General features: G+C 43.0%; 1 protein-coding gene across 1 annotated transcript in view; it reads right to left on the reverse strand.

Annotated features, from left to right (window-relative positions):
• GRHL2 (grainyhead-like 2 (Drosophila)) overlaps window positions 1–15,997 on the reverse strand; it is a 64,904-nt gene extending 48,907 nt beyond the window's left edge. The window contains exons 1-3 of the mRNA XM_010577136.1: window positions 15,750–15,997; window positions 3,959–4,148; window positions 862–929 (exon numbers count right to left, since the gene is read on the reverse strand). Coding sequence (XP_010575438.1) covers window positions 862–929; window positions 3,959–4,148; window positions 15,750–15,997 — 506 coding nt within the window. The remainder of the gene's footprint in view (window positions 1–861; window positions 930–3,958; window positions 4,149–15,749) is intronic.
• Between the last annotated feature and the right edge of the window lie 355 nt (window positions 15,998–16,352).

The raw sequence follows: 16,352 nt of genomic DNA on the forward strand, positions 1-16,352 counted from the left end.
TGTGACACTACAGTTTCTCTCTTGGCTTTCTACCGAAGGCCAGTTTTGTCAATCACACTCAACTTAAGAATTTCTGTTGCATTTGCAAAAGAAAAACTGTCCCTCAAAAAAAGTTTCATATTCTGTTTTGAAACAGTGAATTTATACTACTATCTATTTAAACTTTCACCTTACATAGCTAGTGGAGACCATCTAAGGCTGTTCCAAATTAGTTACATTGAAAAATACCTTGCGTAGCTTCTCTCCACTGTCATTTCACATGAATATAGCTTCCTATATGTAAAAAACTTAGTTCTTTCTACATAAATATATACTCTCTTGTCCACAAGTCTTAATAAAGGCAGGAGTCGGCTTCCTCTGACTCTTCAAGTCACTTTTAGCCTACAGAGGAAGGCTGAAATCTGAGGAGTGAGAAAAACATTTTGAGCGAATGCTTTTAAGAGTTACTTTATTTGCTTCTGGGCAGACCCTAAGTAATGTTAAATAAAACTGTATAAATCAGGCTACTGAGGCCAAACTACTCACTTTTTGCTCTAGAAGAAAATTGAAAGAAAAGCAGCGAATAGCCAACTGTCAATATAATCTGATTTTACTAATCTCAGCAGCAGCAAAAACAACCAAACAAAACACAAACAAATCATGAAACTTTCTGCTACTTTGCAAACTGCATGTTTAATAATACTGTTCAATTTTTTCTAATAAATTAAAAGTAAAAAGGAGTAAAGTTTGCTTCCCCAAACAGTCTTCATTCTTTTATCTTTTTGAAGAAAACCATAAACCCTCAGGCTATCACAGTTCCTTCAGTTCACAACTGATCAACACTGTTAGTAGCTGGGTGTATGATTTTGAATAATACTGTACCTTTTATCTTGGTCTTCTTGATTATCGCTCACTTTGTTAACAGACAACAGCCTTTTATCTCTGGGAACCTGAGAACAACACCAGGCATGGGGTCAGGTAAATGCAACTGTCAGGTATTTGCAGCTTCAGACTGCCCTACTGCAACAACTAGAAAAATGTAACCATATCAGTGTTGTCTAGTTCACAGATGCCAGGACCTGTTTTTCTTTGGGAGACTGATTGTGAACCAAAAGATAATTTCCAAAGAGAAAAAATGTAGGGATTGTTTTCTTTTCTAGTTCTTGGGCACACCAGTCTGGAGCAAAGCACTCTTCTACGTGTCCTTATCTTTGGAATATCACGCTAGGCCAAGCTATCTCAAAATCAAAGCTATATTCCCAAACACACACACACACACACTTTTCACTGAATAATAAAAGATGAGAAGGAAGACACAATGCTTTGATGAGCTCTGCATGGAGAACCTTTCAGCTCAGATGAAAAAGGGTTTTCAATGAAACCACAAGCACCAGCTAAGTCCTCCTGTTATAGAGCAGTCTAGAGGGTGCAGGACTCATACCTAGGGCAAGTTTATGGATCCTTCCCGTTCCTAGCATGGGGACAGGTCAGGGCACGCTGGCATGTCATCAGAGAACACTGACTTCTGCTTTGCTGAGTGCATCAACAGCCATGAGAAGTAAAAATCCAGTCAAATCTGGCCCCTTGACAGACTCAGAATTGACAGCAAGTGACTTAAAAGATCTGTCTTCCCACATACCGGTTTCCTGACACCAGCATAGATACGATATCACCAAGGGCAAAGTTGCTGCCATGACCATTTTTTTTTTTTCCTTTTCTTGCTGAACCAGCAATTTGGGAGCTAAAACTTCTAATCTATCTTTTCCAAAAGAAGGTATATCCACTCCGTCACAGCAGTTAACTCAGGGTTAAAGAGCAAGAATAGACCTAAGAATGGGCTAAAGCTATGCATTTTATCTTTAAATACTTTAAAGAAATATCAGGAAAATATCTGAATTTAGAGGAAAAATACTACGGTGCACTACAGTAGCCAAGGTTAATATCTGCTGTATCTGCAAGACAGCAGCACAGTCAGAGAGTGCTAGCCAGAGCCTTTCCTTCTCTTACGGACATCCTCCCTCCCTATTAAGCATCCTGCTGGTTAAAAATACTCTTTCATATATTTTAGAAGTGGGATCTAAGCCACAGTTTGCACATGTTGATTCCCCTGTTAAGATCATATCTTTATCCCTGAAGGAGGGTCTATGTTTAGGTAAATATCACTAGAAGAAAAAGGAGAAGAAAAAGAAAAAACCCAAACAGTTAAGTTCAAATAATTCCTATTGACTGGAAAAAGTATTTCAAGAATATAACCCAGCATGTCAGAATAAATAAGCCAGATGATAAATAAGGGCAATTCAAGAGAGTATGGTGGACTGAAGTCCTCCTCTACTTTTCCACATTACAGCATAGAGGTTTAAGTTTGGTTTTAAGTTCCTGTTTGAGAGCATCAACAAGAGTTATCCTCTTCTCCTAGTTTAAGACAGAAATAGTTATGACTGAATGCTGGAAATGGCTTTGAGAGCAACATGGCTTATTCCACCTGAACCCCAAGTCTTTTGCAACTGCCTGGAACAAGGAACAGACATGTCTCTCAGAACATCATTTTCAGAAGGAAAAGAGTTGTTCTCCAGTTTTATTTAAAAAATCCAGCAGATTAATGACCTGCTACATACAAAGGTATTACTAAGACAGAAGCCAACACTCCAGATGTTCATACACATCCTGAATTTTACAAATCTACATTAACTTCACAGAGTCTGGCACTGTGGTAGCTCTGACAAGTAGAGAAAAGGACCTTTCTTCTTTCTCAGTGGGAAAAGCTTTTCTCTACTAACAATAACACACAAAAGCAAGGAACATCTTTTGAAATATAATCAGTAAAGAAATTAAAACAATATTTAACCGTAATATTTAACCATCTTGCCTACAACCCCTTCTCCTGAACACTCATTTAATGACCGTAGCAGAGACTAAAAAGAAAAGCCCATTTTCTAAAAGCAATTATACTAATAAATACTAAAAGCAAAGGGTTTTAATTTTAAATTTACATTCCTGCTACTTCATCATGAATTACAAGGGGAGCTGGCATTTTTCTGCTGGCTTTCACAGAAGATCATCTGTCCAATGCAGGCATAGGTGGCTTCAGGAGTACCGAGACAGTTTTAAATTAAATGAACAATTTCATACTTTAGTGCTTCATAGGCAACATTGCTTCCATTTGCAGAGTACAAAGGGGTCAGCCTGGGTTTTGGGGTGAAATTTCTGCATTACACAGTGATGCACCCTGTAGGACTCTCCTCTGATTCCAGCAGAAGTCTCAAACATAGCTCTACTTAAACACTATGAAATATACAAAAAAGAAAGGTGGTATCAAAATGGTAGGTAAAGCTCTGGGCTTAGAACCTGACATAAACTGAAACTGTGTGCGAGTGCTTCCCCTGCAAATTGACTTAGATCTCTGTCTCTGTGCCCAGCTCCATTTCTGTCCTCCACCCTTCTATTTAGACTGCAAACTTCCAGTGCAAGGGCTAGACCTCACTATATGTTTGTATACAGCCTACTGCAATCATTATACAAATAAAAATAACATGGGAAACTGTCAGATGAGAGATACTTCAGTTAAAGAGCAAACTAAAACATGTATGGAATGAACCAGAAAAGCAGACAAACCTACAGATGGACAAGGCCTCCCCTTTTCCACTTTTTAAAGAATACTGCAAGTATCCGAGCACAAATAAAAAGGGGGCTAATTCATCCAATGCTCTTGGCAAGGGAAGAGGAAGAATGCTATGCTCAAAAAAAAAAAATCATAGTGGCAGATTTAATACGGGAATTCTGATTTTGTTTTTTATCTCCAGAACTAAACACATCACAACAGCCTCAGACAGGCTTTGTAAAACGGAAAGGGTGCTTGATGCAAGTATCAGAGAGAAAACAAGATGCTGGGACTTCTGTCTTTGAAAACTGGCTCTTTTGATGCCTCTTAGAGTGGTCCCCTGCTAGTGCAGCAGGGATGAATAACAATGGAGTTACCTACTTTATAATAGTCATACAATAGGCCAAGAGCAGCAGCACTGTCCTCATCACCATTTATGCTCATCATAGCCTTGGTAGCTGCTGTTAGGGGATTCTCCAAATACGACTTCCAGGCTTCATCTTCGCTGGTGTAGGCTCGTCTGGTGTTGAATGAAGTGTCATTTGGCACTAAGGCCACAAGTCGCTTGTTACTGCATAGACAGGAAGAATAAAATGGTGATCCAGAAAGGATTATTTTATTCACAAGGCATGTTAAAGAACATCACATAGCTCAATGAAACTGATATGACTACATCAAGCAAGCATCTCTGCATTAAACTTGGTGACATAAATATTCATCAGTATTAGGTATCTTCAGTATTTAAAAAAAATTAAATGTGTGCAGACCTTGTGATAATAATTCAAATGTATTTTTACTAATATACAGATAGTGTTATCAAAATATTTTAAAACTATTTGGAAAAAAAGGAAGTAACAGCATAAGAACATTTTGCCCCAGTATTTTTGCTAGATGTACACTTGATTAGGAAAAAATACATTTAACTGAAATCAGTTATAATAAGAAGGTATGAATGGAAAAAAAAGAAAAAGTATCTAATACTAATCTAGTGTTCACCTAAACAGAGTATAGTTTGGTATTTAATAACTGGGTACACCTTATAATTGAGCTATTCTCTGCTTTTGGAATGCAATTTGTCTGTGATTTCAGAGAGGTTTTCTGTAATAGGACTTGAGCAATGGGTCCAGTGGATGGAGTAGTCAACATATTTGGTCTCAATTCACAGTTTATCACTCACCACATCTAGTTACAGACCCATGGCAATACACACAAGACCATTAGTAAGTGGGATTTGCAGCAGAGCAGTTTCCACCAGCCTGAAAGTGGTACAAACTGACTACTGCCTGTGTACATCGCGAGAGAAGCTGTTGCACTGCAGCTATGGCTGAAATTTACACTGCCTTTGTAAATGTTCAATAAACTTATGGATAAAAGAGCTATGCAAAAAAAAAAATTTTTAAAGTTGCATTCCTATTACACAAGATAGTAGGCAAACAGATTAGGCAGGGAAATAGTGGAGTGAGGGGTGTGCTGCTTAGCCCATGTTGCAAGAGCACTGTCAAGAATTGTGGCTCAAGTTACAAGGATCATGATGAAACTTTTAACACATTACACCTTACACATTTGAAAGCTGCAAAGATGGCAGAATAACCAAATATAGACTTAACTAGCGAAACCAGCAGTTATTCCTAGTGACCTTCATAAAACATTTCTTGCCATCTTCTACATAAAAACTGTTCATTATTCAGCCTCCTCTTTTTGCTCTCCCATACCTGTGGCAGTGCCAGCTCCACAGACCTAATCCAACCAACTGCCGCTACTGCACAGAGAGCGGCATTCAAACACTGTGCAACTGAGCCTTCTATTTGATTTCAGAAATACGATTTGATAAAAGCACAACTGAACCCACACGGTAAATGCTCTCGGGTGCCGGGAGCATGTCTTGCCTGGCCCCCAAGCCGCAGTGACCGGCAAGCTGGGGCTTCGCCCAGGGCTCCGCTGCAGCCTGAGCGCAGGTTACCCGCAAAGTGCGTGCTCAGGTGTTTAAGGAAGAAGAGGGGGATGGTGGAGATTATCATCGCTGTGGTACAGAGCACTGTTTACAAGTTTCTTTATTTAATGAAAAACAAAACAATCCATCTGGTACACAAAGCACTGTTTTATGAGCTCTGTGGGGGAAGAGAGCATTTCATAGCTTCAAATCACAGAATACAGCCAACAATTACAGTTTAGATTATATTTTCCTTTCATCTAAAATATCTGGATTTTTAGAAGCTTCCTTTCTTTTCCAAGGGCCTTTCTGCCTGGTCTTTTGCTGTCTCTTCTAAAGATTTTTGTCCTTCTTGTTTCCACAGATACATTTGTGTTGTTACAGGTTTGCTTCAGCAAGTGAAGCTGAAGCATAAATTAGGAGCCCAAAGAAAGAGAGAGAGAGAACTGCTAGGTCTGCTTGCCTTTTCAATGCCTTATTGTTAACGACTCAAATCAGATTTGCAACAGCCCCGCTGTTTGTGCCAGAGGTAGCTGAGGGCCTGTTCCCACTCTGGAGTAGCCAATTCTCCCTGGCTCAGAGGCAATTATTCCAGGCAAGGATTCTCCTTTCCTCAACAAAGCTCCCCTTCAGCTAAACCCAGGCTGTTTCACCGCATGGGCAGCTGCCCATTGCAACACACAGAATACCGCTCGCTCTCCTTCCTGTAGCAATCTTCCCTTACAATCAATAACTGCCTTTTGTTACTCGGAGTGCTCACAGCCGTGCGATAGTCATAACTGATTTATGAGCACTACAGGCAGACGGTGAGCTGCCCTTTAAAAACACACCTTGTAAGAGTTGGGCTGTGCTTGTCTGCAGAAATGCTGGAGGGGAGGAGTCAATCTGTGCTGCTCTAACTTAGTCAAGACAATCTGAAAGCAATGAAGAGAGTGCTGCCCGTCGGAGGTGTTACATACGATTGTATAGGGGAGAAGCTAAAGTAAACAGGATAAATGCTCTAGGAACAGCCACTCAGTAAGTAAACAGTTGGGATGGCTGGAAAGGCACAGGTGCATAGACCTAGAGCCTCCCCAACACCTTCCCAGAGCACATTTTCTCTAAAACCCAGGTTTTCACCTCTAAAAAACTAAATAGCCGTCTCCTCTGCCTTGAGAGATGGCCTGCAGCATAATCAACCGACACACTCGTGTTTACTCTGCAAACAGACTGAAACAATAGCACTAAGAAAAATAAAAAACTTCCTCATCACCCCCATCCCTGTAATCAGCTCTGTGGGAGGTTAATGGTCAGACCTAATTATCATGATTTAACATAGTCAATCATTTCAAAGATAATATCCAAAGCAGTCAGCCAAAACAACTGTGCTCACTTTAAGAAAACTTCTCTATTAAGGTCCTTTGGATGGGAGGGAGGGTTTCTCTTTTAAGAAATGAGACTTATGTGTGCACACACATTCCCTTTCTTTTTCCACAACTGCTGAACCTCCCGGACAATTTCAGCCAAATGCGACAGAGGGGTAGCAAAGTGTCCCATAACCAGAGGAGATAAATACTTTATATTTTAATATATGCTAAGAAAACCCAACCTCCTGAGCAAGGCTCTGCACAAGTAAGCTCCCCTGGTCCCATTAGGAACCCTTCCATGCCAAGGCACCCCCAGATGTGTAACTGATGACAGCAGGCAGCTGCTTGGAGAATGACTCTGGTGGCACCTGGACCATGGGGAAGACAAAGGGTGTCACCTACAAGAAACATAAGAGCATTCCCACAGGAAAGGGCTGCTCTGAATGCCCCACCTGTGAGAAAAGCATCAGTTGGAGCCTGCAATTAGCAACACATCTACAAATCTTATCAAAAGCTGCAAATCCATCAGTGACCACATTCACAGAGAACCACTCACTTAAGGAAGGAAGATGGGCCAAGATTGCAAGTGGAAGACCTCATCAGCCACATCAGCAAATATCCGCTGTAGCCCCAGGCACATCTTCTAAAATAGCCTGCACAGCCTGCCAAAGAGCAGAAAACAAGCCCAACTCTTGACTGTGCCCATTCCTCACCCGGGGTAGCCCACTGCCCCTCCACCTGGTGGTCAGGATGTGTGCTAACCAGAACACAGCCAGGAGGGCCATGCCTGTACAAGCAGAAAGCACATCATTATCTTACCGTGGAGATAGAGCTGAACAATTGAGGATACTTTGTGCCTAAAAAGCACGTTTCCTTTCAAGCTATCAGTTGACTCCCTAATGAATGCAAAACGTTTCAGTCGTTTTATGTTAAACAGTAGTAGGTGCTTACATATCTTAATTTACAGGTGTGTGAGGATGAAAGGTATTTTCTGAGGAATGGTCTAGCTTAGGAGCTAGATTGCCCTGACACTTGAGTGTTTACGACAAGACTAAACTTCAGGTGGCCTTTATTTTGCAAAATCTTTTCTTTTTCCCCCAACTGTTTAGTAGAGATTTTCTTCTTTGTACCATCTTACATGATTAGTGTGCTTTCCTCTTAAGAAAAGATGTACATAAGTTTTCCAGATTTATACCAGTTATGGTGATTTCTTCATCTGGTAAACTGATATTTTTGAACTTATTTAAAATTAAGATTATGGAATTTTATAAAACACTATACAAGTGTAATGTATAAACAGAGATGTCCAAGTCTGCGCTCACTTTGTTTCATTTCAGTTACTGCAGTACAACAACAAATTGGAGAGGTACATTGTACTTAATGTCAATAAATTAGCTGAATGGAAAGAGCTGGCCTTTCAAGCTCTTCTTCAGATTAGAGACAATGAACTTTCAAAAGCCAGCAGTTGGGGCTCCAAATTCCTGCTACGGGCAAATTCTCACCCAGCTTGACACAATTAGTAAATTAGCTTACACAGAATCAGAAATGCCCATTAACACATTCATGAACCATGGTGAAAGGCTGCAGCTTTGTGATCAGAGCTTGCTTTTTATTCAGAAACAAGATGACCTACCTGCCAGTCTCTCTCAGCCAATTTTGATGCTCAAGAGCTTTTTGTTGAATTTGCAAAGTTCATGCAGCCCTCAACCTCTCTGCTAAATTTGCCACTGAACATAATGCAGACTGATGCTGCATCAAGTACAGCTGCATCCTACCTTCCTCCATCATATGCTCAGCATTACATCCTGATCCAGGTGGTGCTAGTGGGGAAGAAAGTCTCATCCTGCCTGCCCCCCAACTTTTGCCTTGCCCAGGAAATTCACCCCTGAAATCCAAAGCAGACTGTTAAAAGCGCAAAGGTGGGCATCCAGTTAAGGCGTTTCCGGGGGGGGGGGGGGGGGGGGTTTTGCTTTTTTGGTTATTGCATTTGTTCTTTCAACAAACTTTAAAAAGTAAGAATCGAGCTACTCCATGCACATCCCTGCAGCCTCCTTTGCCCCCAACAATGCATTAGGACTTCCCCCTCCCTGCAAAGGCTAGGTGCCAGATGGGAACACAGCAAGCAATGTGTGTGAGGCAGCAGAATGAGAGGAATCCCCATTCCCAGGTTTCAGCCCAGGCCTAAGCCTGCCTGTTCTTACGCCTATGAGACAAGAGCACCGAGCACATCTGCGCACATCCTCTGCAAACTGTCCCTTCAGGAGACAAGATAGGAGGCTTTGGCCCATACAGCTGTTATAAAGCACACAGAAATTTTAGCACTGGTCAAACAACTGGAAAAGGGAAGACAGACTCATGTCATCATAGCTTGCAGCCCAGCACGTCCAGGCCATAGGCTATTTATCATAAGCTCCTTTTTAGCTGGATGTTAAGAAGGTGCACAGGGATACTGCCGCCAATCTGGAAACCCTGGGAGAAACACAAATTCTAAAATGAGATGCTAGCCAAAGGGACCACTTCTGTGTTGCATGCAGGCATGCACCACACACCATGTTGCATCCTGGGTTTCCGATCCCTCGATTGTCCAGATCGGAGACCTGGCTGAAGTATGCTATGACTCAGTGTGCTACAGGAAAAACACCTGCTTGCTTAGTCTTTCCTCCAGTGCAAAGTAAGAAATGGGGAACTTCAAGAATGCCTGCGTTTCATTTGGTATGACAAAAGGTACAGGAGCATGCTCCAGCCACATCCAAGAGCTGGAAAAAGAGCTGAAGCTCCCACTTCAGTTTTGACATAGCTAAGGAGGGCACAGTGTGATCATTTACAAGCATTTCAGTAGCTCTAAAGCCCTTTGTAAGTTTACTTTACACTCACATAAATCTCAGTTCAGCTACAAGGCTACTATAAAACAGATTTAGAACAGATGTTCATACAATTTGTCTTACAACTAATATGAATTCACAGGCACACACTGCACTACTATGACCATTTAAAAGGCTGCTAAGGACAGATGCCACAGAAGCCAGATAAGTTAACGAACTTTAGATTCCAGCTCATAAATTTCTGTCTGTGCTCATTATACAAAGAAGTATAAATCAAAGCTATTCCTAGTGCTTGAAATTATTTCCTTTAAAGATTCTAACATTAGCCCAAATCTACTACTCTCAGCATACTCCTTTGCCTAGACATCAAGATAAAAAAAAAAAACCAAAAAAACCAAAAAACACACCACCGACATGGGTGACTCACTGCAAGTTTTGATTTATTTAGTTAAAAAAAAGTTTAGACTCCTCAGTATTTATTGCCAAAAGTATAATTAAAAAGTCAGCAACATTGTTGTTTCAATTAGATAATAGTGTTCCGTTAAAACTACAAAGGAGCATAAATGTTTAACGAACAGAAAAATTATGGCCCATGTGTCTTGGTATTTTGTCTTTCATAGCCGACAATCACATCATTCCCAGAAGCACGAACAGGTCTCCAAACTGCACTTAGCCCAATCCAGTAAGCATATAAATATACAAATAACTCAAGTGAAGGAAAATCAAAACATGTAGACCACCAGGAAACCAGAAGATAAGATGCCCTCTGGCCCAGCCAGCAGTCCATACTGAGGAAAAAACTCCCATTAAAGAGGCTGAGTAATTTTGCCTACTAATGAACACAGGTTTGGGACTCTTGCAATTTGGGACAATTATTCTTTTTGAGCACAAGACAAATCTGAACAAGATTACACATGTTAAATTATTAAAAGAAATTATTTTACCTTTACAAAACACTCCGAGAGGAAGTAAAATAATACACTGAGAGCAGAAACAGCGAATGGCAAAACAGACTAGTTCAACAATTAGATGCCTACTAGAAGTTTTATTTGTTTTTACTCAGAACCAAAATAACTTGAGCATGTAATAGTGATTAAAAAGATTAAAACAAATGGGTGATTCATTAACATCGACAAAAAAACTATTATTAAGTATGTCAAAGTGGAAGTACGAAAAAGAAATCTGACACAAGGATTAAATACATACAGTAAATGTGTACTGAGGACTAGTTCAAGTAGGCAATTACTCACCCTGAGAGAGACTTTTTATACCTATGATTTCAGAGAATTTTTTTTTTTCACTTTTAATTAAATATTATTTCTACCAGACAGTCGTTTGTTATTAGTGCACTAAGTAGCCTGTTGCCTTTTTTTTTTTTTTTTAAACCAAGCAGAAAACAGTCTCAGAAAAAGGCAGGTTTCAGCATATTTGTAAAAAAACACTGACATCTCTAAAAATTAGGATACTCTGGAGCTCACAGCATTACTGCAGTAGCTAACAGAGTTGATCAGAATTATCAATTACTTAGCAGCTTCATATCAGGTCATGCTCTTTTTTGCCAAGAAGCGTACTTCCAGCGTGCAGAGCACCCAAGGTTGTTTTAGCTGACTGGAAGCAGCCAGCAGTAGGCTTTAAAATTAAAAACAGGTCATGACAAGGCTTCCCAGACCTGCTGCAGTTTAACCTGACCCTTGGCCCTGTGGCCCTTGTTCATTCATTGCTTCCACAGAGTTAATGGAAATGCAATAGTTACTGAACTGATTGCACTGATTGCTTTTTTTTTTTTTCAGAATATGGAATTTTTTACACAGTCAGAAGGAAAACATGAATTCAACAACTGAGCAATCCTGGGAGTCAAGATTTCCCACAAATATTTAAAATAAGAACACAAAACCAAAAATATACTTTACAGAACTAAAATACAGAATTATGGAAGATGCCATTATCTCCCACTATTAGTAAAATTAACAAATCTACACATACACGTAATCTTCGAGGTTGGAGACATATTCTCAAGCTACAGGCATGTTGCAATATTTGACTTCTCCACAGTTCACATGCACTTAATAAGGTTTCCTTGGTTAAATATTTCACAAGCAACAGTTCTCTTCTTTATGAAGTTAGTACTATCAAAGAATAGGACAGTGTCGTGGTATACTAGGATGTGTGAAATAATTACTTATCTTCTTTTAATTAGCTACTACTGTCCCAATCACTGATTAAAAAGCTAATGAAGATTCATCCCAGGATGAATTCCTAGATCAGCATTTTGAAAGTGCAGTTTTGTGTGTATGCATCTACAAAAAAGGGCAGCTTAATTGGCTGCTCCATAATCATGGGGAAAAAAAAAAAATTAAGGTAACCATCAATGGTCTGCACTGGATTAATATTTGCGAAAATATCTGACAACAAATGTCAACCAGTGCAATATCATTTCCCCTTCAGATGTCCCTGCCAGAACGAGAATGATGATGTCCCTGCTGGCCCTTCCACAGGAAAGGGGTTATTCGATCATTACAATCAAGTAAGTGACCTGGGAAAATCCCCTCCCTCCTGTTCTGCTTTGATCTTCAGTCTGGTCTCAGACTTCAGCACCAGAGAGACAGCAGTGTTAACAGCAAGACGTAACCATTTGCTATTCTTACTCCTCTCAGTTAAGCTTATGACTGCAAGTTCTACAAGGTTCTGCACACCACCTTCCTTGCACAGGGATGGTTTTCTGGGGAACATCCATGACAGCCTGTCTGACATTTGAAAAGTGCAAGCACTAAACACCTCTAATTCCTGTTTCTCCATTCACTTCCAGATGAGTAACACTTTGGAAAATTCATCTCAATGGATGCCCTATCTAGACAGCAGCGGAGGAAAAAAAAAAAAATTGAGTAGTCTGTGACCTAATTGCCACTCAACATCTGCTGATAGGAAACTTTGGCCCTCAAAGAAAAAATTAAGAACAATTCACAGAATCACATTGTAAACCATAAATGCCCTTTGTTGTTATAGTACTAGATGTTTACATTAAATATTATGAAGGCAGCCATCTACATTTACCCACTGAGGAAGAAATAGGAAACCAGGGCAAAATCACTCTGTGAAGAGTCCAAGATCAACTTCTGCCACAGACACTACCAAGTAGCAAGCTAGATGTGAACATGCCTCCACTGACACACGGGAGCAGGTCTGAACCCATTCCCACCTCCAGGCTCGCTCTCCCCTCAGTTATTTACCCACAAGCACATGCTCAGCTGCAGACCCAGGCTGCCCCAAGTCCTCCTTAATGTGGTCAGTCTGAGCATGCCCCAGCCCCGTCTACCTGGTGTCCCAAGTAGCTCTTGCACATACTGGGGGTGTTGGGAGCCTGACAAGCCTGACTGACAGGCAGTCATGCAGCTGGCCAGCTAGCAAGAGAGCCACAGCGACCAGCACGCTCAGGCCTGCTACCAAGCCTGCTCTTTGTGCAACTGCAGTCCCAGCCTACACAGGACTCACGACTTTACACAACACCAGAAACAGCGGGGACACAACTGTGGCATTTACCAGGCAAATCCCAAGTGCTTGTACAATTGCTGCTCCTCATTCACAGGGGTACTGGCAATCTCCAAAACCCTGTTAAGTCTCACAAGTATTGAGGTCACCAATTAGCTTCACTAATGCAGTAATTATGCATTTATGCTGCAGTATAATGCAGCAGAGCCATTAATCTGGAGTTCTGTGGTGATAATTTTTTTCTGTATAGTACAGCAAGAACAACTTTTCAGCCTATAAATGCAGATGTGAACCCTGGAATCATCTTTACATGCTGCAAAGGGGATGGTCCCTCCTCCCAGCCCTATGTGCCCTGGCCTCCATTCAATCCCCAGGGTCCCCTCGTGATGGCTCTGGGAACTCAGTAACGGAAGCAGCTGCATGGACCTCCAAAATGTTCATAGAGAGGCAGGGACACACATTTCCTTCTGCAGACATTCTAGTTTGAACAGTTCTGTCTTTAACACCTGACGTTTCCTTGCACCCCCTCTGCATATGAAGAAACCAGACCAATGAAAAATGGATATTAATAATAAACTCCAAGAGGAGATCAGGCTACTCTCAACCCAACACTCCCCTGAGCCAGTTCTCTAGCTGCACAAACAGCTCTACTGACACAGCTGAGAGGGTGGAATGGAGGTAGGAACAAGTGGCCACAGCCTGCTTAAGTCGGTACTACCTCTGAAAAATGCATATGAAATCATGCCTTATCTCTTCTGACCGGTAGGAGTTTGTGCAAGCAAGCAGGTAAGACCCAGCTTAGGCAGAAAGACTTAAGGGGAAAGACAGGGAGATATGCACACTATCTTAAGGATAATCTCCCCTTCCAAGCTCCTCAGTTAGCATTAGAATCAAAGGACTTGTTCTTTAGCATTTTCCCCTGACTGTCCACCTTCCTCCCTTAAAGCTGACGGTGCAGGCAGCACTACAGCACCCCTGTCCCTCCAAAGAGGGACACTGCAGGCAGCCCTGCAGAACCATTGTGCTGCAGGGGGTGTACCACCTCTCCAGAAAACCTGGCAAATCCCTCTGAAGGATGAGAAGGAACATATTTTTCCAGGCCTTCCACATCCCCTCAGCCACATAGTCCTCTACATCAGCATTTCACTAGCACAAACCCCACAAAAACAGGTCCAATGACACTGACAAATTAACTGACCTCGAAATAATGAGCTTCCCTCTCCAGTCTTGCCTGTAGGGAAGATCTGTTTTTAAGTAAAAGAAAGGCCATGTGGAGGAGAATAACATTGTACTCTCTGGATTAGGTTTTAATTGGATATAATTAGAGCCTAACCCCCCCCCCAAAAAAAAACAACAAAACAAACCTTCCCATGCAAACTCCCCCCACCAGTCTAGTATCTCATTCCACCTGGTCATCCTTCCTGAAAACAAATATATTTGTCTTCTCATGTTACACTCATGTATGGAGCCCAAGGGATTTCTTTACTTTTTATTTCCTTTTCAAACTCTTACCTACCACCTATGAATTTTCTAAACACCTTAACCAGAAACAGATCACAGGCATACGTGCAACAGGGTGACTGCTGTTACTTGAGGGTACGTGCTCTGCAAGTGCTCTTACATTCCTCACAGTCGTAACAGCAGCAGTGCTACAGAGAGCAGGGGATGAAGGGCATTAATGTTCCAGTCTCAGTAGCTTACACCTATGCCATACTGTTCCTGTTGGGAAGGAAGGATAGTCCTGTAGCTTAGGAGCATCCTAGACCCAGAGAGGAACGACTTTTGCCCTACTTTCTTCCATGAGTTACGTTTCCACTGCACCGTTTTTCTGTTTCAAAGCTGACTGTGGTATGAAGTTGCTCTTCCCCCTACCCCCATATTCCCCTCCCGCTACCGTTAACTGCCCTTGATCTGCTGCAGCCTAGTTTCTGACCCTTTGCTGAAACTACTGGCAACTAGGCTCAGCCAGGGAGTAACTTACGGGCCCCTTTCACCTTTGAGCAGTTCTGGAACTGCCCATTGCTTTGGGATGCCCTGGGCAGTTAATCTGGTTCCCCTCCCAACCTGACGACTGCTCTTTCAGCCGCTCCTCCCTGCCTCACCAGCATCCCTCAGGGCTCTGTCCTTATTCCCTTCCTTGCACTTCAATCGTTGACTGCTCTTATCTGGCCACCTAAGGCATTAGCTCCCATCCCCTCTCGGATGAACTCCCAAACTCCTCTTTGTTACCAACTCCAACCACGATCAGTTTAAGTTCATGTCAGAAACTACCTTTGCACTACTCCACTGTCAGCCGATGTTTGAAAAGGCCGGGACTAAAATTATTTTTTTAATCTTCCTCCTCTGAACCGCCCGTCTCTTCCCTATCAGGGCAGCCAACCCTGCTGTCTTCCTTTGTCGGATAATCCCTTTCTTTCACTCCTTGACAGGCAGGCTGTCACCAAGCCTCTCTCAGTCCCACCTCTCCAACACCAGGCTCCTCCTCTCTGCCCCCTTTGCCACAAAGGCCCTGGGGAGCCCAAGGAGGGCTTGTGCCTCCGCAGCACCGAGCGCAGCCGAGGTTACAGCCACGACTGGGGCGCTCCTACCTGCACCGGGGCAGCAGTAAAACAAAACTGCCATCTCCTCCTTGGCCTCTGCAGTCTCCCGCCCTCCATCTTCCTTGCCCCGTTACTCTCCCCGGCCGCCTCCTGCAGAAACACTTAATAACCCGAGCAGGTAAAATGGCCTTCCCGCCTGGCTGCCTCACGGCGGCTCCTCGGCGCCGCACAGCAGCAGGCCGCCGCCACGCTCCCAGCCAGGCCCCGGCCCTCGCACCAAGCCACCTCGCCGCCATCGCGGCAACACGGACACCGGCTCTACCCCGCAGCGTACCGGGGCGGGCGGGGAAGGGGGTAAATAAAAACAACCCCTGGTTTTAGGCCGATCGGCACGAAGCCGTGATGGAACCGGACACACGCTGGGGTGGCAGGAGAAGAGCAAGCCGCGGCCTGCGCGCCAAACGACCGCTCCCGCCGCCTCTCCCCACCCCGGCACAGGCCCCTCTCCCGCCGAGCCCTCCGCTGGCTCCGTCTCGGTCCTGCTGCCTGCCCCGGGGTGGTCCGGCACCACGGCCGGCGACCCCGGGCGCCTCCGGGAGGCAAGGCGGGGGGGTGGGGGTCTTCCCACTTCCCCCGGCCTCGCCCGCCTCG

This window comes from Haliaeetus leucocephalus, unplaced genomic scaffold, assembly GCF_000737465.1.
Source record: "Haliaeetus leucocephalus isolate CR32 unplaced genomic scaffold, Haliaeetus_leucocephalus-4.0 Scaffold555, whole genome shotgun sequence".
Taxonomy (NCBI): domain Eukaryota; kingdom Metazoa; phylum Chordata; class Aves; order Accipitriformes; family Accipitridae; genus Haliaeetus; species Haliaeetus leucocephalus.